General features: G+C 36.5%; 1 protein-coding gene and 1 long non-coding RNA gene across 3 annotated transcripts in view; one reads left to right on the top strand and one right to left on the bottom strand.

The window, feature by feature from the left end:
• Window positions 1-20,102, bottom strand: part of LOC131381986 (uncharacterized) — a 38,867-nt gene extending 18,765 nt beyond the window's left edge. The window contains exon 1 of one of the 2 annotated variants that reach the window (XR_009211113.1): window positions 19,941-20,102. This is a non-coding gene — a long non-coding RNA (uncharacterized LOC131381986). Of the gene's footprint in view, window positions 1-17,916; window positions 18,160-19,940 lie in introns of those variants that run through there. The other variant, XR_009211112.1, reaches the window with a different exon arrangement.
• LURAP1L (leucine rich adaptor protein 1 like) overlaps window positions 1-25,759 on the top strand; it is a 48,812-nt gene extending 23,053 nt beyond the window's left edge. Inside the window, exon 2 of the mRNA XM_032138592.2 lies at window positions 25,021-25,759. Within this exon, the coding sequence (XP_031994483.1) occupies window positions 25,021-25,395 (375 nt within the window). The 3' untranslated portion in view covers window positions 25,396-25,759. The remainder of the gene's footprint in view (window positions 1-25,020) is intronic.
• Window positions 25,760-26,037: the final 278 nt, after the last annotated feature.

Genomic DNA, 26,037 nt, shown 5'->3' with positions numbered 1-26,037 from the left:
AATAGATAACGAAATATTCCCTAAAAATGAACAGTAATTTAGATGCCAGTTCATGGGGCAAGCATTTGATCTTAAGATATCTCTGCAGTGTTTTATGGATATTGAATCAAAGTTTTAACATAAGCACCATTTTTATTTCTAGTTTACAATAAAACCATGTATAATTTAGTATAAAATTGTAAATGCTTCATAGGTAAAATTTTAAGTGTTATATTAGGATAGGGCAGCCTCTGAGCGAGAATAATAAAACTTGGTATTATAAAGCTGGGCGTCTGGACATGTCCTGATGAGCTCATCATGTGCCATCTGCTTCAATAATTCTGGCCACCAGCAAACATATTTTGCCAGTGAGTATTGTACAATCCTCCCTATAGTTGGTTGACTCCTTTTTTATGAATATTTCTACCTGGCTATGGACAACACTATGACATGAAACATACTAGCAAACTACAAGTTGTATATTTTAATAGGACATTTTAAAACCGAAGGACAATTAGGAGTCAATCAAGTCTGCATTGCCTAGATTGTTTCCTTCTCCGTTCTTTTCACCTTTTGTAGTAAGAACTGAGAAAAGTAAACCAAGCTATTCCCAGTAGCTTTTCTTAAATGTGGTGACCCATCTGTTGCCATATGCTAGGCATCTGCTTTTATCACCCTCATTTGTGGTCCTTCAAAGCTAGAAGTGATGAACGGACATCAAGTTTATGCTAATTTGTGGTAGGAGAGAACAGCTATTTGCAAACTATTTAATCTGGCCATAGTCATTATCAGATATAAGGAATACAGGACAATAAGAATAGAAATCAGAAATGTTTTTTGAATTAGTGTGTGACTTTTAGGTAATTGTAGCACCTCTATGGTTGTATTTCTGTATCAGCAAAATGTGCGAGTGACCCTTGCTTGCAAATATTTGTTGATTTTACATCCAAGTGACTATGATATCAAATATAATAGGGTAGAATCATTCATGAATGCTAATGCAGGTCAGTGCCTGTTTAACTTCAGTTGTAGAATTGCTTCTTTCTTGAAAAAGATTATTCTTTTTTTAATCCAGTCCTAAACTGTCATCAGAAAATGTTCACAGAATATGAAAGGCCAATACTACATTGACCAGACCATAATAAAAATATTTTTCTATTCTTTAGTATTGTGGAAAAAAGGGAATTAGAAGATCAAGATATTTGTCCCATTTCTAGCACTAAGTGGTGATACAATTTTGGCCAAGTCATCAAGCTTGTGTCCACACATGTATCATAGAACGCGGTACTCTGACTCCAAAATTAACTGTGGTTTCTTTTGGCACTAGAAACCTCTGATTCCTCTGTCTGTCTTTAGGGTATATTTTCACTGTGGCATGGAAATCATAACTTATGCATTTATCAACCCAGTTTTCAATGCACACATGTAATTTTTTAGAGTAATACATATAATATCAGTGATATTTAGATTTAAACAACTTTTTTTAAATAAAAATTAGGTAATGTGTATTGGGCAGGTTTTGTATGCTAAAACCATATATAAATAATCATTTTGAAAAAGAGAACAACCAGATCATTACTGAAAACAAATTGTCAGTTTAATTAACCTACTTAATTACATTATATTTCAACATCCTTGAATGTGGAAGACATTTTAAAAAATTAGGCCGGGTGTGGTGGCTCACGCCTGTAATCCCTGCACTTTGGGAGGCCGAGGTGGATGGATCACGAGGTCAGGAGATCGAGACCATCCTGGCTAACACGGTGAAACCTCATCTCTACTAAAAATACAAAAATTAGCCAGGCGTGGTGGCAGGCGTCTGTAGCCCCAGCTACTTGGGAGGCTGAGGTAGGAGAATGGCGTGAACCCGGGAGGCAGAGCTTGCAGTGAGCTGAAATTGTGCCACTGCACTCCAGCCTGGGCGACAGAGCGAGACTCCGTGTCAAAAAAAAAAAAAAAAAAAAAAGAAAATGCCATTTTATGGTATATATTCTGTGTATTTATTTACACAGCATAATGTTTTGATATACATAAGGAAATGGTTACTGGTTACTACAGTCAAATGAATTAACATATATATTATCTCACATAGTTAACTTTTCCATTCTCTTTTTGGGGTAGTAGCACCTAAAACCTACTTTCAGTAAATTTTCAGAATGAAATACCGTATTATTAACTATAGTCCTCATGCTGTGCATTAGATTCCTAGAACTTCACATCCAACAGAGCTACAACTTTGTGCCCTTTGACCTATTTATATCAATTTAAAAGTAGAGGAGATAACTAAATTTTATTAAGCACTGTCTAGTGAGGCTTTATGCTACATGCATATGTTATCTTATTCAGTTTTCCCAACTGCATTGCCTTGTCATGTACATAATATATACCACTTTTTGGATTAGAAAATTGGTATAGAGAAAATGTTAAGTAACATATCCAACTGACAAAAATCCAAGAGCTAATTAATAGAAGAATAACATATCAACCCCGATCATCTGAGATCCAAAATCCAAATCATGTCTTTTTATAGGGTGTCCAACTGACTGCGATACCATTTACTACACTGTCTTCATTATATCGGGAACTTCGTAGGGGTTTACCAAAACAACAAAACAAAACAAAAAACATATTGAATCCAAAAGAAAAAATCTCTTACTCATTTGTTGAATTTAAATTTCTGAGCAAGAATCGTTCAAGAATATCTGAATATTTGATAATCTAGTAATTTCCACAATAGAAAAGAAATAATGTCTGTATGATAGTATCTCTTAATGAGCTCAAATCATCACCTTCTACCATGATTCTAAGTTTCCTGAGGCCTCCCCAGAAGCTGAGCAGATGCCAGCATCATGCTTCCTATATAGCCTTCAGAACCATGAGCTGAACAAAACTCTTTTAAATAAATTACCCTTTCTCAGGTATTTCTTTATAGCAATGTGAGAACAGACTAATACACTTAGTAACCTGCAGCACAGCAGTGAGTTAAAGCTCCTGTTAAGTGCTTCTGTTCAGGATAATATGGCGAGTTTTTTATGGAATGAACTGTCACAGCATTTCTCAGGGTTATACTTGCTCAACTGAAAGATCTATTTAATTTTGACTAGGCATAACGTTAATTATGATACCTAGGTGTAAAAGCAACTGAAAATATTTAGAGCTTTTACATAATGATAAAGATAAAAATTATTACCTTTGGTGCAAAAATAATTTCCCAGTGAGTTGTATAAGCAGAGAATGTGGCCTCTTAATTGTAGCAATTATATTGCAATTTCACATGGCACCAGTCATCCAAGAACATCCAACCACTCCACAAGCTCTAACTAATGGAGCCTAGCCGCATCTCTCCAAAGAAGCCTAGCATTAGGATATTATGTTACATGTGGTTAAAGATGGCTAAAGCTGTCAAGAAACTTGCTCATGGTAAAGTTGTGAATGAGGAATTAGAGAAGTACATCTTAGGAATCCATATCCCAGTTCCTTATTATGGAGCTCCATGCTATGTATATATGTACTATTTACATATATGCATGTATGTGTGTATTTTCTAAAGGGAAACATGATTCTCAAACCATCTATTACTTTAATAAGTTTTTATTAGATCAATTTCATTAAACTGCTGTGACTACAATTTAAGAAGGAAATATTGCTTTAAAAACATTTTTAAATGGACAAATGGATAAATTTAAAACAGTATGTCTAGGAATTAAACTTGGGAATGAGTTTTATTGCATCTGAAAGTCATGTGACAAACATCTTTTATGTTCATTCTTTTTAAAGGGCATAAACACAGACTTCAGGGAAATTTAAGAATGTTCCAAAAGGGGAGAATAACTCAAAACACAAGAGGAAGAACATATTTGTCATGGGAATTTTAACAACTGTAATACTGGGTTTATAGGGAGGAAATAGGAGATCAAGCCCTCTGAGTTTTTCTGGGTCATATATTTGAAAAGTACTTCATTTCCTCTGATTGAAAAATGGAAAGCATCCATGATTCATATATACAAATTAACTCTTTCTGAATTCCCAGCCCATTTCCTTCTGAGAGTGAATCTGTCACTCTTGATTCAGGAGAATGAAATGGTAGTTTGAGTACTAGAAGAGTTAGCCTCCATTCCAGAAAGAGATATACATAATAAAGTTGGCCTGGTGTCAGTCTAAGCTGCAGTTTTATCTAATTTCCCTACACAGCCAAATTATTTTTTCTTTAACTTCCTTTGTTGTTATTAGTACATTCTACCCACAGTAAAGAATAGGCCTGAGATGCTAATAAAGCCTCTAAGCTATTTTGAGGGCAGCTCAAAGTCAGTGATATGGTTTGGATCTGTGTCCCCACCCAAGTCTCATGTTCTGTATTAATCCCCAGTGGTGGAAGTTGGGTCTGGTGGGAGGTGATAGAATCATGGTGCTGATTCCTCATGGTTTAACATCACTCTCCTTGATGCTGTCATTGGATTAGTGAGTTCTCCTGAGATCTGGTCATTTAAAAGTATGTGACACATCCCCCACCCTCTTCCTTCTGCTCTGGCCATGTGAAATGCCAGCTCTCCTTCTGTCTTCCTCCATGACAGAAAGTTTCCTGAGGCATCTCCAGAAGCTGAGCAGATACCAGCATCAGCTTCCTGTGCAGCCTTCAGAACCCTGATCCAATTAAACCACTTTTCTTTACAAATTACCCAGTCCCCGGGATTTCTTTATAGCAACATGAGAGCAGACTAATGCACTCAGTAACCTGCAGCACAGAAGTGGGTTAAAACTCCTGTCAAGTACCTCTGTTTAGGACAATGTGTTGAGCTTTTCTATGGAATGAACCGTCACAGCATCTCTCAGGGTTATCTTTGCTCAATATTCCAGATCCTCCATGAATGCCTCCAAATTACCTTTCCACTTCTCCTCTACCACCACCTGCTCCCCTGGTTGCCTTGTCACTGTATTAGCACAAAATGAACATTTTCATCTCTGAGGCTTTGCTTATTTCTCTCATTCCAGATTCAAATTGAAATGTCCTTCTTGGCATGGATCACCCACACCCATCTGACTGACAGATGTCTTCTTTTCCTAACCAAAATGAATCCATACTTACTCTCTGCTGCATTACCACATACTGTCTGTACCTGTTCTTCCTCTCTCATCCATTTCTTCATTCAGCATATGTCTGTTGCTTTTCCATGTACCACTTTAGAAACTAGGATTATTGGGTAGGACAGAACCACTGCACTGGAAGTGTTCATGCTTACCACCTCTTTGTCACTTGTCTTTATATTTCATTGTCACCAGTGTGTTTGTTTTTCCTATATCTTGAAAAATTTCCTATCACTTCTAACATGCTATATCAGAGAACCAAGACATTTTCATGCCGAAAGGAATTTTGAAGATGATCCTCAATATTCTTATCTAACAGATAGGAGAATGGAGACATGGGAAGATTAGATACTTGTTATAGTACAGGTTAAGTTACTGGCGGAACCAAGACTAAAACCAAAGTTTTAACTTTCTTTGCTATTCCCACTAAATGATACTGCCAATGGGTAGTTAAGTCACAGGACATCATAGGTGTAAATAAATACAAAACACCCGTTATCTCTGTTTTAAATTTCTTTGTAAGTTATTTCTGCTGTAAAAGGATCAGTGTACATACAAACATGGTAAATTACATCACATTCAAAGGAGAGCAAACTCTCACATGTCCAGGTAAAATTGTCTACGTTAATTAGAGTAAAATTCTAGGAGAATACTAAATTAGAAAAGGAAATTGATATTTTAGGCAAGTTTGTTTTAATAAATGTAACATCATTTAAACTAAATCACTTTAATTGTTCAAAACTGTAGCATGCCAAAGGACAACTTAAACACTTTAATTTCTAAAGACTAGACATAAAGCATAAAAATTTAGTCACTGATATTCTGTGGTGCCAGAGATATCATTAAGGTATTTCTGGAAAATAAAATGTAAACAGCTACATGAAATTATTAGCACTGCATCATCACAATATTCAATACTTGGTATATGCTGAATCGCATATCATCTGAGACAGAAACCTATTAAAAATAAAGAGCAAATCTATAATTTCCTCATAGAATTCATTGTGATTCACACTGAGAAGACAAAGCTTATTTAATCATGTTTGCATTAAATTATGTATTTAATAAATTCAGCGTATGAATTTTTCCTGTGCAATAGGGTGGCTTTTATTCTAATAAATCAATGACAAGAAGTGGATAAATAATGACTAAAAAGGAGTTGAAGGCTTAGGGACAGATATTTGGTGGAAACTTTTGTCACAGCAGAATCCTAGTTTTAAGTTATTTTGTATCATCTGCATAGTCTATACGGTATTGGCCCCATCTACATTTGCATCAGTTGAGTTCTAATAAGATTTTTGTCTGTGGCTCTGTTATTTTGTTATCTGATTTTTTTTTTTTTTTTTTTTTTGAGACAAAGTCTCGCTGTGTCACCCAGGCTGGAGTATAGTGGCATGGTCTCGGCTCACTGCAACCTCTGCCTCCCAGGTTCGTGATTCTCTTACCTAAGCCTTCCCAGTAGGTGGGATTACAGGTATGTACCACCACGCCTGGCTAATTTTTGTATTTTTAGTCAAAACGGAGTTTCACTATGTTGGCCAGGCTGGTCTTGAATTCCTGACCTGAGGTGATCCGCTTGCCTCAGCCTCCAAAAGTATTGGGATTACAGGCGTGAGCCACCATGCCTGGTCCTCTGTTATTTGATTCTATCAAAATTGTTTTATTTTAATAGTAAAAATATAGAAATATAGAACAAGCATATGCTTAACGTTTATTTGGCTCAGTGAAGGAAATCATCAGGATGGAAAGATGGTTAAGGGAAGAAACAGAAGTCAAATAATTCATTAGGAAAGGTATTCCGAGTTAAATTAACCAGGAAGTACCTTTTTTTCTTTTTTAATACTTGTCAGGTTGGGACCCTGACAACTCACTGCCTAAATCGAGCCCACCTGTTTTTGTAAATACTTGTATTAGAACACAAACATGCTCATTCATTTACCATGACCACCCATATAAGCCATAAGTTGTAACCAAATTTAAGATTAACTAATGTGTTCATTAGAAAAGAAATATAAATTATAAAAATTAAGTTAAATGATGTTTATTTTTCATAATGAGAAAAGAAAAATTTATAAACTAAAATTACCAAACCAATATATATCTAAAGATTCATCTTGATTCTTACATACTAACGATGCTTCTGAAGTAGCATTTTTATGAGGAAATTTATTTTTCCTTAAAAGACTAGAACATTCATTATATTAGAGTTCAGTTTCTTTATTTTCTGAGAATTCTGAGACTATTAAATTTGTACAAGTGTTTAATAGCCTCTTATATTAGAAAAAGCTGTTTTTACTGAGGCCACATTATAATTTAATTTATTGGTATATCCTAGAAGAAAATACTTCATATTCTTATTATGATAAATAGTAATATGCATATATAAATAGTAAATATGGTAAATAGTGGTGAAAGGTTTTTCTCAGTTAAATACACAACCACCTACAGGACTTGAAATTCAGTTCCACAACCTCAAGCAAAAGACAAACAGTCTCAATGGTTATTCTCCTTTTCAGTGAAAAATGAATGTTTTCTTTATGGATTTAAGCAGACAAATAGACACACAAAAAATATAGAACAACTAACTCTATTCTCTGTCTTCTACCACTCAACAAAGAATATATTCTCATCATCCTAATATAGGTTACCAAGTGATCTTGTCATAAAACCAGATTGCTAATTATTGTCATCCCAAAGGGGGAACAATGTATAGATTATGTGATCTCTACTCACCTAGTTATTCAGTACCTACTAGTCTCTGGAATTGGCTGTTTTATAAACATGTTTTATACATGAGGGTTCTCTTGATTACATAATTAAGCCCAACTTTGTGGTCCAGCAGCAGTTGTGAAAATGGACATAATCCTAGACAGTAAGTTAAACAAATGTGGAACTTCCTGGCCAAGATCAGCAGCAACAATGAAACAAACCAGAAAAAAAGAAAAGAAAAGAAAAACTGAATCAGAAGACAAATCTGACAGTACAAAAGGGAAAGTTCTATTGCTGTTTGTGATTCACTCCAGGAGTTTCTTAGGCAACTCTGCTTAACTAGCTCTAGCAGGTTAGCACACTATGCATCTTTAAGGCAACCTTCAAATCTGTCAAAATATAACTTTTTAAAAGTTGAAAACATGACTCTCACACAAATATAGAGGGAACATTTGTCAAAGATTGATTTAGCTCATTTAATGAGAGAAACAACAAGATGGTACAGCTGGTTCAAAAGAATTAGATGAGTAGGTTGTATATTTTCTCAGGAAAATCATATGAATTCATTTTCTAGTATACATATTAAATTATCAAACATCCAATAGGAAAATAAAACTATAACCTTTGAGATTATCTTTTTTTTTTTTCTGGATAGAAGTAATTTGCATTTCTTCAAGACACAAATCTACAAGTCAATTTACAGCTTCAAAATGTTGGGTCAATTCAGTAGTAAATAGTAGGTCACACAAAACTATAAGCGCATAGATAATTAAATAATGCTTTGATGGCCTCTTGGGCTATGCTCCATTTTATCATGGAAGAGACATTCAAACTTTGCTTTATTTTCAAATGTTGGTAATTGTCCAAAACAATTTTATGTTATACTTTTAGAAGTCTATAGATATTCTCAAGGAATTTTGAAAATTTTGAAAATTTTTGGTAAAAGTGGATTATACTAATTTACTTTTTTATTTTTTTTTTAGTAGGCCTAGAAAAAAAATAAGGTGTTGAGATTTCCATTTCTAGATTGTAATGTTCTTCAGTTGAGGTGACAGTGTTGTCTCTGTGCTCTACTATGGTCTGGGAGAATGTCATGTACATACAGTCTCTCAATAAGTGTTAATAGCCTCTTTTTGCCCTCAATTAGTTCTTTTGCTACTACTCAACTATATCACTCTACTCTTCTGAACAACTAAAGTCTTTTAAAAATGAGACTAAACCATCTTGGCTAACACAGTGAAACCCTGTCTCTACTAAAAAAAAATATATATATATGTATACCGGGTGTGGTGGTGGGCACCTGTAGTCCCAGCTACTCGGGAGGCTGAAGCAGAAGAATGGCATCAGCCCGGGAGGTGGAGCTTGCAGTGAGCTGAGATCACGCCACTGCACTCCAGCCTGGGCAACAGAGCGAGACTCCATCTCAAAAATAAATAAATAGTTTGAAGTCAAGCAGCGTGATGCCTCCAGCTTTGTTCTTTTGGCTTAGGATTGACTTGGTGATGTAGGCTCTTTTTTGGTTCCATATGAACTTTAAAGTAGTTTTTTCCAATTCTGTGAAGAAAGTCCATGGTAGCTTGATGGGGATGGCATTGAATCTATAAATTACCTTGGGCAGTATGGCCATTTTCACGATATTGATTCTTCCAACTCATGAGCATGGAATGTTCTTCCATTTGTTTGCATCCTCTTTTATTTCATTGAGCAGTGGTACCTGACTTCAAACTATACTACAAGGCTACAGTAACCAAAACAGCATGGTACTGGTACCACAACAGAGACACAGATCAATGGAACAGAACAGAGCTTTCAGAAATAATGCCACATATCTACAACCATCTGATCTTTGACAAACCTGACAAAAACAAGAAATGGGGAAAGGATTCCCTATTTAATAAATGGTGCTGGGAAAACCAGCTAGCCATATGTAGAAAGCTGAAACTGGATCCCTTCCTTACACCTTATACAAAAATTAATTCAAGATGGATTAAAGACTTACATGTTAGACCTAAAACCATAAAAACCCTAGAAGAAAACCTAGGCAATACCATTCAGGACATAGGCATGGGCAAGGACTTCATGTCTAAAACGTCAAAAGCAATGGCAACAAAAGCCAAAATTGACAAATGGGACCTAATTAAACTAAAGAGCTTCTGCACAGCAAAAGAAACTACCATCAGAGTGAACAGGCAACCTACAAAATTGGAGAAAATTTTCGCAACCTACTCATCTGACAAAGGGCTAATATCCAGAATCTACAATGAACTCAAACAAATTACAAGAAAAAAACAAACAACCCCATCAAAAAGTGGGCAAAGGACATGAACAGACACTTCTCAAAAGAAGACATTTATGCAGCCAAAAAAACACATGAAAAAATGCTCATCATCACTGGCCATCAGAGAAATGCAAATCAAAACCACAGTGAGATACCATCTCACACCAGTTAGAATGGCCATCATTAAAAAGTCAGGAAACCACTGGTGCTGGAGAGGATGTGGAGAAATAGGAACACTTTTACACTGTTGGTGGGACTGTAAACTAGTTCAACCATTGTGGAAGTCAGTGTGGCGATTCCTCAGGGATCTCGAACTAGAAATACCATTTGACCCAGCCATCCCATTACTGGGTATATACCCAAAGGGCTATACATCATGCTGCTATAAAGACACATGCACACGTATGTTTATTGCGGCACTATTCACAATAGCAAAGACTTGGAACCAACCCAAATGTCCAACAACGATAGACTGGATGAAGAAAATGTGGCACATGTACACCATGGAATACTATGCAGCCATAAAAAATGATGAGTTCATGTCCTTTGTAGGGACATGGATGAAACTGGAAACCATCATTCTCAGTAAACTATTGCAAGGACAAGAAACCAAACACTGCATGTTCTCACTTATAGGTGGGAATTGAAATCACACTCTGGGGACTGTTGTGGGGTGGGGGGAGGGGGGGAGGGACAGCATTAGGAGATATACCTAATGCTAAATGACAAGTTAATGGGTGCAGCACACCAACACGGCACATGTATACATATGTAACAAACCTGCACGTTGTGCACATGTACCCTAAAACTTAAAGTATAATAATCATAATAATAAAAATAATAAATAAATAAATAAATAAAATGAGAATGAAAAAGAGAATTGGCCAGGGTAATCTGATGTATTACGAGTGAGCGTTGGAAGAGATCATCTGTTTCTCATAGCATGGTATATAAAGACCCTTTCCAGGCAGCACAGTTTGAAGGAGAGACTAGAGACTACGTAGTTATCTAAACTTCAGTCTGATTCTGACTCTGCCACTTAAAATCTGCAAGAATATGATGCCTTAGTCCTCTGAGTCTCATTTTCTTTCACCTGCATAATGAAATTAATCTATCTGTGACTTTATATTTAAGGTGGGTTTCTAGTAGACAAGATATAATTGTGTCTTGTTTGTTTATCTGCTTTGGCAGTCTTTGTCTTTTAACTGATGTATTTAGACTATTCACATTTAAAGTGATTGATATAGTTGGATTAATAGCGATCATATTTGTACATATTTTCTATTTCTTTCCTTTGTTTACTCATTCATTCTTACTTTTTTCTTTCTCTCTTTTCTTTCCTTTTTTGTCTTCCATTTCTCTGGTTTTCATTAGGCAATTTATATGACTCTACTTTTTCTTCTCTTGGCATATTAATTACACTTCTTTTTTAAACACTATTTTTAGTGATTGCCCTAGAGTTTTTAGAATGTGTTTACAACTAATCTAAGTGCACTTTTAAATAATATTATACCACATCATTGTAGTACAAGTACTATATAAAACAGTATTCTCAATTCTTCTCTCTTGTCTTTTATAAAATGGCTATCATTCATTTCATTCACAAATAAGCTACGATCACTGAATACATTGTCACTGTTATTTTGAACAAACTGTTCTGTCAGATCAATAAATAATAAGACAAATCTAATCTTTTACCTTCATTTTTTTCTTTCCTAATGCTCTTCCGTTTTCTTATACAGATCTGAGTTTCTGCCTATATATTTTCCTTCTCTCTAAAGAACTTTTAAAAATATTACTTGCAAGGCAAGTCTACTGGTGACAACTTTCCTCCATTTTTGTTGGTCTCAGAAAGTCTTTAGTATTTACTACTTCACTTTAAAAAAATTGTGGCAAAATATATATAACATAAAATATACTATTTTAACCACTTTTAAGCGTATAGTTCAGCGGCATTAAATACATTCACATTGTTGTACAACTATCACCACCACCCACCTCCAGAACATTTTTATTTTCTCAAACTTCTCCTTCATTTTTGAAGGATAACTTTGTTGGATACAGAATATTAGGTTAGTAGTCTTTTTTGAGACTTTAAATATTTTAATCCACACTCTTCTTACTTATATGCTTTCTGAATAGAAGTTTGGTGTAAATCTTATACTTGTGCAAATGTAGGTAAGGTGTTCTTTTTCCTCTAGCTTTTAAAAAAGATTTTCTATAATTTGAATATAATATGCCTAGATACAGGTTTTTTGGTATTTATCCTTCTAGATGTCCTCTGAGTTTTGCAGATCTGTGGCTTTGTGTCTGTCATTCATTTTGGGACATTCTCAGTCATTGTTGCTTTAAATGTTGCTTCTTTTCCTTTTTCTCTCCTCCTTCCAGTATTTCCTTTATACCTGTGTTATTCTGTGTCAGTCCATTTGCATTGCTATAAAGGAACACCTGAGACTGGTTAATGCATAAAGAAAACAGATTCATTTTGGTCCATGGTTCTGCAGGCTGTGCAGGAAGCATGGTGCCACAATCTGCTTCTAGTTAGGTCCACAGGAAACTTACAATCATGGCAGAAGGAAAGGGCAGCTATCATGTCACATGCTGAGAGAGGGAAAGTGATGAGATGCCACATTCTTTTAAACAACCAGGTCTCACAGGAACATAGAATGATAACTCATTCATTATTGTGAGGAGAGCACTAAGCCATTGCTCATGCATCTGCCCCCACGACCCAAACACCTCCCACCAGGCCCGACCTCTAGCATTCGGGATCACATTTCAACATGAAATTGGACGGGGCAGAACATCTAAACTGTATCAGATACCTTTTCTAATAGCCCACAATTCTTAGATATTCTGTTCTGTCTTTTTATTTCTTTTTTCTTTTTGCATTTCAGTTTGGGGGGTTTCTATGGACACATCTTCAAGCTCACTGATTCCTTGCTCAGCTATGTCCAATCTACTTATGAGCCCATCAAAGGCATTATTTATGTTACAGTGTTTTTGATTTCTTGCATTTTCTTTTGTTTCTTTCTTTGCACTTTCATCTCTCTGCTTTTATTACTCACTTGTTCTTCCATGTGTCCACTTTTTCCATTTGAACCATTAGCATATTAATCACAGTTGTTTTAAATTCCTCGTCTGATAGTTCCCAAATCTGTGCCACACCTGAGTCTGGTTCTGATGGTTGCTTTGTCTCTTCAGACTTTGTTTTTGCCATTTAGAGTGGCTTGTAATTCTTTGTTGAAGGCTGGATATGATATAAAAGGAACTGTGATAGATAGGCTTTTAGTGTGAGGTTTTATATTTATGTGACTAGTAGTTATATTCTGCTTACTATTTGCTGTAGCTATAGTGTCAGAGACTAAAATTTCCTCTCGTATCCTTGCTTTTGTCTACTCTGTTGTCTTTGGGTTTCCGTTGACACTCTTTAAATACGGTCAGAGGCCTGCAGTTCTTTTGGCTGTAATCGCCTGTTACTATACAGTAGCCTTATTGATGTGGTGGCAAGGTGTGGGAGAAGAGGAAGTGTTCTACTGTCCATAATTAGGTCTCAGTCTTTTAGCTAGCCTCAGTTGGATATTTTGTTGATTAGGCTTTGGTAAAACTCCAGTCTGTTAGATTCTGGTCAAATAGGTTCCCTTAGAGACAGGCTTTTTTAAGGAGATCAGAGAGGTCTTGATATATTTCAGAGCTTTCCTCTCCCTGCCAGAAGCACAGGGGATATTGGGAAGCTGGTAGGGTTCTTGGAGGTAAAACTCATGAAAGTGTGGGGTGCCCCTCAGACTGGTCCCCCTTGGATTTTTTAACTCACAAGCTAGTCCACACTAACCTTCTAGCAATTCACCACTTACAGTTAGTGTTCCTACAGAAAGCTAAGGCCTTCTGCTTCCTGTTTTCTGTTCCTGTTAAGTTATGATTCTCTGTATCCATCTGTCTGTCTTCCAGGGCTGCAATTTACCCAATGACCTCAATTTTCTGATGAACCTAAGAATAGGTGTAGATTTCCAGTTTATTCAGTTTTTTTCTTGTTATGAAGATGGGAGTGATGACTTCTTAGCCCTTCACATATCAGACTGGAACCATAATGAGAATAATAATCAGCTTATTCACTGATTGGTTGAAAGAATGGCACTACATTTATTAGATAAATTTATATTTAAGGCACCTAGCTAAGCATACGGTACATAGGAAGCATTTGATAAATGGCAGATACTATTATTAATATTCCTAAAGCCATTTTAAAAAGCTGAGAATGAATAAATCACTAGATTGTAAAGTTAATGTATTATCAGTGAATGTTGGAATATGTCAGGTGTCTCTTATTGGATGCTCTTCAGATCACCACTTACAGCTAGTGAAACTCTCCCATCTGGAGAGTCCCACCCAAAAGTTTCCAAATGAAAATATTTAGTCAGTGTTTAGACACCACATGAAAAACAAAACAAAACAAAACAAAACTGATGTTAAGCATCGTAAAGTATTTCAAATATTACCAAATTATCATTACCAGGTGAAAACAAATATTTGCAGTAAAATATCTGAGCCTTCATTTTATTTCCTATGCAAAGGGCCATTGTACAGGTCTTTAAAAAAAAAAAGTTAACCTATGAAAAAGAATTAACTCCTAGAAGGAAACTCAATAAACTTAAGTAACTTTTATTACCATCCTAATCACCTCCTCTTTTTCTCCTACTGAGGCCAACTCAAAGCACATTTTGAAATTAAATGAGGAATTCTGAAAATCAAGATTGCAACTTAATAAAGTTGTCAATATTGAAAATTTAGTAATTTCAGTTTAGTTAATCTCACTGCATTTTAAACTCTTTAAACTATATCTGAATATTATTATCTAAGTTTAGTCTATTATCTTATCAATGTATACCCTACTTTCATGACCCTCAGACTACAGGGGATATAATTTATAAGTGAAATATGTTGAAAGCATCATTTTTGTCATTAATTATCAAACATAAATCATCTGTCATTTCTCCTTCACGGTAAGAAATCAATTTCTCTTAGGGGAAAGAAAAGCTGTCCTGTGCTAGATGTGAATGGCTCTTTCAATAATGACCTTCAGTTTCCTTGAACATTTTTTGTTTTTGTTAACAAATATTTAACTACTTATTCTACTTGTTCCTTTTATTCAAACTACAAAGCAATGTACTGGTAAAGTATCATTCCACAGACAGTGATTCAGCATCTATCAACAAAATTATCCACAAATGGAAAGATCTCTAGGACATTGCTAAAGTGTGGTCTATATACCAACAGCATTGGTGTATTAGTTATTCAAGCTGCATAACAAATATCCCAAATCTTAACAACTTAAAACAACAAACATGTATTATCTCACAGTTCTATATTAGGAAGTCTGGGCACAGATTAAGTGAAGGCCCCTGGATCGGGGTCTCTCACAAATCTGCCATCAGGGTGCCTTGATGAGGCTGCAGTCATCTCAAGGCTCAGTCCAGGGAGGATCCACTTCCCAGCTCAATCACATGGCCAGTAGCAGTCGACAGGTCTATGTCCTTACTAGCTGTTGTCCAGAGATCTCAGTTCCTTACTTTATGCATCCCACAAGGGGCAGTTCACAGCATGGTAGGTGGCTTCATTCAGAGCAAGCATTTGAGAGAGTGTGCCCAAGACAGAAGCCACCATCTTTTTGTAACCTTTTCTCAGAAATGACATCCCATCACTTTTACCATAGTCTATTATTTAGAAATAAGTCAATAGGCCCATCCGATACCAGGACGGGGAACTACATGAGGATGTAGATACCAGAAGAGGGTGGTTATTGGGAGATATCTTTGAGACTGCCTACCACAATTGGTAACAACTGGGAACTTGTTAAAAGTACAGAATCATAAAACTAGTGAGCAAAATTTAAATTTTAACAGGATTTGATCCATAGGTACATTCAAGGTTGAAGATCTCTGCTCTAGGAGCAGGGCCCATCCATTTTATTCTGTTGCAGAGATTGCTTCCTCACTTATTTTTACTCACTCTCTGTTGCTTTTGTAAGAAATACAGAGATCACTTTTTTTTTCAACTCAGTTCTCCTCTACAAAAAATTTTACAAAGTAAGTTTACTAAAGCACTACTGGGCTGCACATAGCAGATAGGAAATAGACTTGGGAGAAAGAAGAAGAAATATGGGGCATAAGATCCATGGCAAACAGATTTAATTATAGTATCAAGAAATTACTAAAAGAGAAGATAAAGCATTTGAGTAGAAAAGATATCAGGAATCATGTAAAAATAGAGATTACAGTCCTATCTCCTCAACAATCTTTAAATGCATTGCTGAACAACTCTGCATTATAAAGCCTATTGTTTATAACAGTGGCCTCTTATTTTAGAAATATGGCCTTCAAAAATTATTATAATACAAAAGCATAAATGTTCAACTGAGTTTAGATACCTGGCTTATTCCCTTTTTCAGTATATTTCATCTCTCAACAATGCTGAGTCATTTACATTCAGTATTTGAAATCTTTCCCTAAAAGACACTAAAAATTTTGGTATAAATATTTTACATCTATCTCAAATTTTATTCAAAGGAAAAGATAAGATTACATTCAGATTTTAATTATGTCTAGAAAAATAAAAGCCCTAAGGGGTAAAATGCAAGACTCTAATCTGCTTATTACAAAATGCAATTAATTGAGTAAAGCTTTCATTCTGCACCTTCTCAATGGTATATTGAAGCCAATACCTACTGAGATGTGTGAGCTATTTGTTAAATTTTCAGTTTTGTGAACTAGTTGCCAATCACAGACATTATTAAAATTTAAAGTATTTATATAAACCTACAAGTTAAGTATTTATATAAACCTATAATTTAAAACAAAGGTAATACATACTCAAAATTCATCGCATCCTAATTATTTTACTACATTTTACTTTCATTATTTTTTGAGGTTATTTAAAACATCTATTGTATTCATGGGATGAAAATACCGTATGTGCTGCAGTACCGAATATCTCTTACAATCCCATGTTTATGTTTAAGGACATTCTATTGATAGATTCAAATTGGCCATATAGGAGTATTTATGCTACAGAAATTTAAAAACACTATAAGGCAGAACTTGATTTTTATTTTATTGATTGTCTAGACTTAAGAAAGTGATAGAGAAAATGTTAACACTGCAGATTCAAATTGAAATGTGTGGCGTGTCCCTAGTTATTACATTTCCAATAGTGCCAAAAAAAGGAAATATTCTCCATGTATTTGAAAACTGTTCTTCAATTCAGTGAAGAAGTTGCTCACATCATTGATGAACCAGTAAAATTCCAACATAACCAATGCTGAGGCTGAAACAAATTTCAGTTTAATTAATATATTTTTCACTAAGTGAAAAATAATTTAACAGTGGATCACATATCAGGTGTAACGATAACAATTGTTGAGGAATGAATTATCAATTGAGATTAACTGTATTTGTGAAATTTTGTTCAAACTGCATCCATGGTTTGCTATACATACAAAAGTTAAGCAAGAATAAATAAAACATTCTCTGAAATCAGTTGGATATATGGAATTGACAATAAAAAGTGCTGTATATTTTATGATTATCTGTCAAGTGTGTGTTATACATCTTCTATATCAGCACAATTTGTATCATATTTTGTAGTATATATGCATGCGTGTGTGTATGCACGTTTATTTTTCCCAGGAAGCTGCTTGTTAAACATTTACTGGCACACTACCCTGTGTCCTTCCCTTACAATGTGACTGTGGCCACTACAGATCACAGAGGAGCACATTGACATGCCTTGTTAATTCTACCATGTGAAATTCTACCATGTGAAAAGAATATTTTAAGTTCTAAACTGAAAAGACACACATGCACAATACTTACTATAAATTAGTGGAAACACTTCTCTGGTCTTTGTTCAATGTGAAAAAGCTTCTCTGCTGTGAATATGGGGAGTCCATGTTTTCATTAGATCATTCTAAATGAATCTCGGCTCAGGTGATTTATATCTGATTGCATCAGCCTAAATTACACTTTGCACATTCATGTTGAAAATATTCAGGGAAACAGTTTTCACTGCATTAGATTATGGAAAAGGAATTGACATCACAGGCATCTAAGTATCAATTGGACCTAGAATCTGATGAAATCATAACTGAAAAGCTGCATGTATTACTTTGGCCATCAGATGACTCACCAGCAGAAACTTTACAGATCTCACGAGCAGGCCTGGTGGCCGGAATTTATGCTTATGATTCACGGGAGTCACATGTGCTCCTTTCAAATACACCAGATACAGCTTTCTACTTTATCAAAACAACATCAATCAGTCCACTGTGCTGATGACAGTATTTTTATGTAGTAATTTTGTCCTTGGGGAAATTACTCTTCTATAAGGTTCTGGGAAAAGAGTGAACTGGTTTAGTTATTGTTCAGTTCCACATATAAACAACAAAAATGGAGGAAGACAAAGCTGACTGATATAAAAATGGAATCCTCTGTTGCCCAGTTAGAAACAAATTTTGTTGTAAATTTTGAACTGACTGAGAAAGTGAAGGAAAGCTTTGGCGGAAGGAACAGCACTGACTTTTGCATAATTGTAGGCTTTTCACCTGAAGCATTCCAAACCAAAAACAGTGAGTGGAAATGTTGTACAGTGTCTTCTCAGACTGCAAAAAGATGCTAATATTTTTATGGATCTTCTGAGAAAACAGAGGAGTGATTTAAAAGTAGATATTGAAAACACTGCTGGAAATTTTAAGGATGGGTAGGCAGAAAATCTTCTGTGATCATCAAATTGAGGACGTCCTGAATTTGGAGAGGGCAAATTTGGACACAAGGAGCTTATGCAAAAGGAACAAGCAAAAAAACTGGAATAAATTGCTGGAAAAACAATACTCCAAGTGCTTTTACAACAGCTCTTCAGTTTATACAGACTTTTAAAAAATATTATAAAATAAATGTGGATAGAAAAGAGGCCTTGACAGAACTAAACTCTCTTCCATCAACTACAAATCAGAGAGAATGATGATTAGTTTCTCCTAATGAGAAACTAGAGTTAGAGCATCACATTAAAAAGCAAGTCTAATCTTTCTTCCTTCAATGTATGTGACTATGGACTTGCAAAGAAGTCCTTCTTCCTTCTAATTCACATTACAGCTTGCAGGATGGTTGGGATTTACATCTTGAATATTGTGGATTTTACCATACAAATGCATAACTAGGAGGTGGCCTGCTTTTATCTGACTAGTTGATATTCGTAAATAAAAGGGTAACAATAATGGAGGAGGGCTTTATGAGAAACCTGAGTATAGATGCTATCCAAGGCTCTAGAAAGGCAAAAAATGTCCCTATTTGGAAGATACATTCAGCAGCTCATGTGCACATTTCAGTTAATATGTAGACATATTAAAGATGATATGCACGTTTGCCTTGGAGTGGAATACAAAAATGATTTTTATTCAAACCCAAATGGTGACAGCAAAAATTATTATGACAAAATTTCTGGTAAAGTATCTAAAATTAACATCAAGCCCAAACTTCTAGCCTTAGCCATGAGTTTTTACCAGCTACATCTTTTGCTGGAGTTACTGAGCAGCAAAATTGATTCTTCTGTCTCTTCTATAGCCTGCATAATTTTCTCATAGCATAAACAATTTTGTAATCAAATGGCTACAGGAATGGCAAAATATCAGAGAATATGTCAAAATGGAAGGAAATCCTGAGATTATCTGATCTGTAGAATCTTCCTATTAAATTAAACATTAAATGCCTGAAATGTTATAAGACATTATTAAATATCTGAAACGAAATCTCAGTATGAAAAGCAGATATGTTAGGTGGATACCTCAGTTGAATTCAGTCTTATTGGGTAAGATTAGTCTTTGTTCACAGAAATACTTTACCACCTTCACTGAGTCCCATGGTTCACTGCAGCTCGGAATGAAATCTCCTGATTTTTCTTCATGTATAAGGAAAGTGAGGTCCTATATGCCAAGCCACTTTCCCAAAAGGTCAAAGAGGAAGATAGTGGCAGTGGCAGATTGGAGTCAGTACCATGTTCCTCATACAACACCACAAAGAAGTCAACTTGGTTAGCACCCAAAAATCCGACTGCATTTTTTCTTAGATTCCACTGTGACAATGTATAACCTTTGTATTCTTTCAGTATTAAAATAGCACTCTAGAAGACAAAAAGATATCTGGGAAAGTTTGCTGTTAAGAATATTTTCTCCTTCAAGATTCCTCATTTGAAGTTCTACCATAGACTCAGTTCATCATCTGTCAAAAAAAAATGACATGAAATCTCAGCATTCTCCCTAAAATACTGAGACCTATGACATCATAATACTGAAGCCTGAGAGACTAAGTAGGAATCTGAACCATATGACATAAACTGTAAGGACCAGAGTAGAGGAGGGGAAGTGAAGAGGAAAAGAGGAAAGGACATCCACATCTCTTTGGACCTTTGGACCGATCAGTCTAAACCTTATTTTTTGTTGTTGTTGTTGTTGTTCGTTCCCTTAGTTCAGTTCATTTTGCCAAGTGTTTACAGAACACCCATGCTGTGCTAGTACCGGTTATCACCTCTGAACAAACAGAATAATGTTTGGAGTGTGACTCACACCTTGAAGTCCACTTCCTTTTAGAGATAGTATCTCATATTCTGTAAATTTAAGCTAGGATTAACCTCACACCAGTTACTCAGTGTTTGAATCTGGAGAAGGAATAGAAAGGATTATCTGCTGGGAAGGCTTCAATGTTGAAATGTTCTTTCCTGAAGCTACTTTTTTTTTCCCTCTCAAGTCACATATTACTGATCCACAGCAAAACCCCAGATTCCAGCAGATAATCCAATCTGAAGCAAAGTTTGTTATTCAGGTGTTGGACAGGTGCTAATTTAATACCTACTTTGTGTGAGATACTTTTCTAGGTCTTGGCATAGAGTGGTGACCAGGAGAGATCAAGACCCAAGCACTCTGTGGTGCTTCCATGCTCATGGAGGGAAGAGAAAATAATAAGTAAATCCATTATAAAGGCTATTATTTCAACTAGTCATAAATGTTATGAAGGAAACATGCATGGAAATGTAATATTAATCTAGGCATGGGTATTGCATATTATGATTGATCAGGAATCAGGTTCTCCTAGGAGGTGACATTTAAACTCAGACCCTTAGGAGATCTCAACTCTCAGTATCCTCAGAGTAAAGTTGAGGGACCTTATAAGACTCCAACAGAAGGAACCACACAGTTTCATGCTGCAAGGGCAAGGCTACTCTGTTTTTAATTGATGGCTAGACTTCATTAAGACTGAAATGAATAACAGTGAGGAAAGGCGGGGCAGCTACTAGAGACAGAAGAGTCATTGTGATTTAGTTCTTTGGTGGATTGCTCATACTTTCAAGGGTCATCAGTAGCATAACCGCACCTTGGTGCTTGGAGAAGGCAGAGTGCAGCAGCTGGGCCAGCCCAGGGCTCTTTGTGCCTGGAGCTCCTGGTAATGGACCTGCCAGCATGTGAACCGGCGTGCCCAGCGCTCCCACGGTGGGAAGCTGTTTACTCTCTCCCGGGAGGACACAGGGTTAGACACAGTTAAATCTATAATCATTATCAACCAGATCAACACATTCTCACTGACTTGCTTTTTTGCTTTTGTCGTTTTTTTCCCCAACAGTGGTTCAATGGCCTGTGAATGTTTTACTTTCAGTGAAAAAGAAAAACAAACAAACAAAAAAAAACAGATTCCTTATTTAAATAAGTCATTTCATGGTCAAAGGAAGCTTTTGTTACTTCATAGTCCACTCCTCTTTTCTTCTTATTGCTTAATAAAACTGAAAAACTTGTACTTGATGCAGCCACTGTGTAAGTCAGACAAAAATTGCTGACAAAAAATGTATTCTAAGTATGTTTTAACCCCTGGTGGCATAGTTGTTAGGAACGTGTATTACTACTGTCTTAAGAGCTAAACTTTCACAGTTCCTAAAATTATGGCTATTTCCCCAAATCAACCAATTATGACTATTTCCAAAAATCAACCAATGCTTAGGACAGACCTTAAGATATGGAAGAAATGTGAGACATGGCTTCTTTCTTTAAGGAGCTCACAGCCTAGTTGAAAATGCTAAAAGACAATCATTGGCAGTATATGACAATACAAAGTTAAGCTATGTTGGGAGATAAGCTAACAGAACTGTAGTGGTGAAGCGGGCCAGCAGAGGAGGCTGGAGCCCTCAAGTAGTGCTTGATGAGAGAAGTATGACTTGAAGAATGGGGAGTATTTGGAGAGGAACAGAGTGAAATTTTTCAAGAATGGGGAATGACAGAGGAGCATGCCCAAAGATGGGAATGGGCTGGAACATTTTCATGGGAGAGGGTGGAGATGTGAATAAATGCAGCCGTGATTCATTTGGGTGGCTATTGGGAAATGGTCAGATTGATATTCTGCCATGGCTTATAAGGGGCCAGCATGTTTTATCAGCTACAGATGCCTACTGAATGATTTTGCAAAAGTTTGACTCATACTGATTTTTCTGGGCTGCTCAGTGGACCTAGGCAAATTGTTGGTGATTTATAAATATTTGTTGTATTACTTGTAACTTGACCATTGTCTTCCTGGCCCATAAGGTGTGTGGAGGAATTTAAACATAAAGACTGTCAGAAAGCCTCCTTCCTCAACATAAAGTCATTGCAAGGTTATTGAGACACCCCAACAGATAGAGGGGCATCTCAAGGCTAAGTTCACATCCTTCTGTTCATGAACGTCTCAGTGAAAAGTAATTTTCTTTGTTTCTTCCTGTGCAATTTATTTTTAGTGCTTTGTTCAGAGAAGATGAAGTGACTCAAGTCACTTCAATATTCCAGCAAAATTAAGGGATTTCAAATTGTCCTTTATGTTTTTTGTATTCATAGTATATTTTTATTCTTTCAAAACCTGTACAATCTTGTGTCTCTTGGAGTTATTAATGGAAATTCCATCTCTCCTAATGTTTGTTCATCATGTTCCCTCAATCCAAAGTTCCTCTTCAGTTATGGATTAACTCCTCATACAGAAATATTTTTACAATACAAATGAATACTTTTGAGGACAATTCGCTCTTTTCTTTCTTACGGTTTGAGTCATCCAAGAATGAATGTCTGATAATTCCAGAAACTGACATAAATCTGAATTAGCTCTGGATCCTAAAGAAAGAATTATCATGACCCAGACTTTTGGGTTAATAACCCAACTGGAGGGACAGAAATCGGTTTTTAAACCATAGAGAAGGCCGGGCTTAGTGGCTCATGCTTGTAATCTCAGCACTTTGGGAGGCTGAGGCAGGCAGACCACGAGGTCAGGAGTTCAAGACCAGCCTGGCCAGCATGGTGAAACCCCGTCTCCACTAAAAAATACTAAAAATTAGCTGGGCATGGTGTTGCGTGCCTGTAATCCCAGCTACTCAGGAGGCTGAGGCAGGAGAATCATTTGAACCCAGGAGGCGGAGGTTGCAGTGAGCCAAGATTGAGCCACTGCACTCCAGCCTGGGCAGTAGAGCGAGACTCTGTCTCAAAAAACAAACAAGCAAACAAACCATAGAGAATGTGACTAGGACCTCTAGTGGCCAAACACGGCCCTGCCAGGCTCTGTACTCAAGAGCCGTATCTCTTCTGTTCCAACAGAACAATCATGGGAGTTCTTACAGCACCACCTCCCCAAACACCACCTCTAGATATTAGCAAATGTTTACAGTAAACTGTGGGACCTGCAAAGAGACCCTGCTTTGTGGCTGTGGAGATAGATATCCCTGAAGTAACCTAGCGCTATCAGAAGGACCAAACACCTGCCGGGCACAGTGGCTCACGCCTGTAATCCCAGCACTTTGGGAGGCGGAGGAGGGCAGATCACGAGGTGAAGAGTTTGAGACCATCCTGGCCAACATGGTGAAACCCCGTCTCTACTAAAAATACAAAAATTAGCTGGGCGTGGTGGCGGGCGCCTGTTGTCCCAGCTACTCGGAGAGGCTGAGGCAGGAGAATGGCGTGAACCCAGGAGGCGGAGCTTGCAGTGAGCTGAGATTCCACGACTGCACTCCAGCCTGGGTGACAGAGCGAGACTCCGTCTCAAAAAAAAAAAAAAAAAAAAAAAAAAAAAAAAGGACCACACACCTAGAAGGCACATAAGGGAGTTCTCAGACCTTCCCAACATCTGGTATCCCACTTTTGTTTTGGGGTGCCCCTGATATATCTGGAACAAATAGACAGATCTACAGAAATATTTGTACACTTCATCTCATAAATTGGATCAGCCTAGTGTATCACCATCCTTTGGATTCAGGGAATATTAGAGAAATTCGGTTCTTAAAAGCAAAAGCATTATTCAGCACTGTCTATGTTGATATAGTCATAAAGAATACAGGCCTTTTTTGTACTCTTAACTCTTTTCTATAGATTTCTCTTTCTTCACGTGTAAAATGAAGACAAAAATAATACCTGTAATACAGTGTTATTAGATTTTGCTAATGAATGCTGAACTTTTATGATGATGCTTGGCACATTATCACTCTATAATCAGAGGCTTTTAGAGGCTTCTATGATGCTGAGGATGACTCCTTAATTTCTAAACCTTCCTTTTCTCCGCACCCCTCAGGACCCACACATATACTCCAATGTAACCATTAATAAACTTAATCTGGCCAAAGAGAAAATAAATTTTGTAGTAGAGAACCTGCCATTCAGTATGATATGTTCAGGCCACTTGGTTAGGGTCAGGGATGCAGCAGGGGTTTTATTGTGCCTTTTGGAGCCTGATGCATCTGGCAGGAAGTGAGTTTTTTTATTATAACTCCTACCATCAGTCAGCAATTATCAAAAAGTTCCTGAGAACCAGTCCACTTATATTTTATTCTGTGAATTTAAAATTCTGAACTGCAGCAGACAGTCCCCAAATGAATTTGAGGCATTTCAAGAATGTAAAATGACTGGAATATCTTTCTTCTCTCCTTCTCCATAGGTTAACCTCAGAGCCACAGACGTCAGGCTCATGCGCCAGTTGCTTGTAATCAATGAGAGCATCGAGTCCATCAAGTGGATGATCGAAGAGAAAGCCACCATTACCAGCAGAGGCAGCAGCCTCAGTGGCAGCCTGTGCAGTTTGTTGGAGAGTCAGAGCACCTCCTTACGTGGCAGCTACAGCAGCCTACATGATGGCAGTGATGGGCTGGATGGCATTTCCGTGGGAAGTTATCTGGACACGTTGGCAGATGATGTCCCAGGCCATCAGACCCCTTCAGACTTGGACCAATTCAGTGATAGCTCCCTAAGAGAGGACTCACAGGCACTACACAAGCGTCGTAAATTGGATTCTGAATACTACTGCTTTGGCTAGTGACACAGTTTTCTGCATGGGACTGGTGCGCAATTAACTTGTATTTATCCTTCTTCGCCGCTGCTATATTTTTGGTGTGATTTTTATTTTAATAAGATGACCTTTTTAAAAGAAGCTGATTTTGAAACTGCTTAATGGTATTTCTGTTGCTCCTAATACTTCTCATCTAAACTGATTTTTCCCTGTTACATCTCTATTTTTTATTTATTACAATGATTTTCTCCCTTCTTTTACAGTAGCACAAACAAAGTAGGGGGAAAAGAATAAGCAATAATTATGTTTTTGCTTTTGTTTTCAGAGCAATGGGTCAGGGATTACAAGAAAAACTTTGCTAAATTTTACAATAAACCAAAGTCTGATAACAGTTAATGTTGCTGCTTGTGTTCTTAAATGACTTAAGGTTTCATCTTCCAGAAGATATTGAGATATATTACTGTTTGCATATCAGGTTGAACAAAATGCTTGGAACAACATTAAGCATTATTTCTAGGTCACAACATTCTAGTGTATAATCAACCATACTGTTAGTCACACATGTCCACATGACAATCATCTGGAAGTCCCCAGCTATACACAATCCATTCAACCAACTCACCCTTGTGTTGGTACTTTGGATTCACATTTTGTCATCAGTGATTCTAA

This window comes from Hylobates moloch, unplaced genomic scaffold (genome assembly GCF_009828535.3).
Source record: "Hylobates moloch isolate HMO894 unplaced genomic scaffold, HMol_V3 SCAFFOLD_19, whole genome shotgun sequence".
In the NCBI taxonomy this organism is placed as follows: domain Eukaryota; kingdom Metazoa; phylum Chordata; class Mammalia; order Primates; family Hylobatidae; genus Hylobates; species Hylobates moloch.
This window is presented reverse-complemented; position numbering and strand designations above follow the sequence as displayed.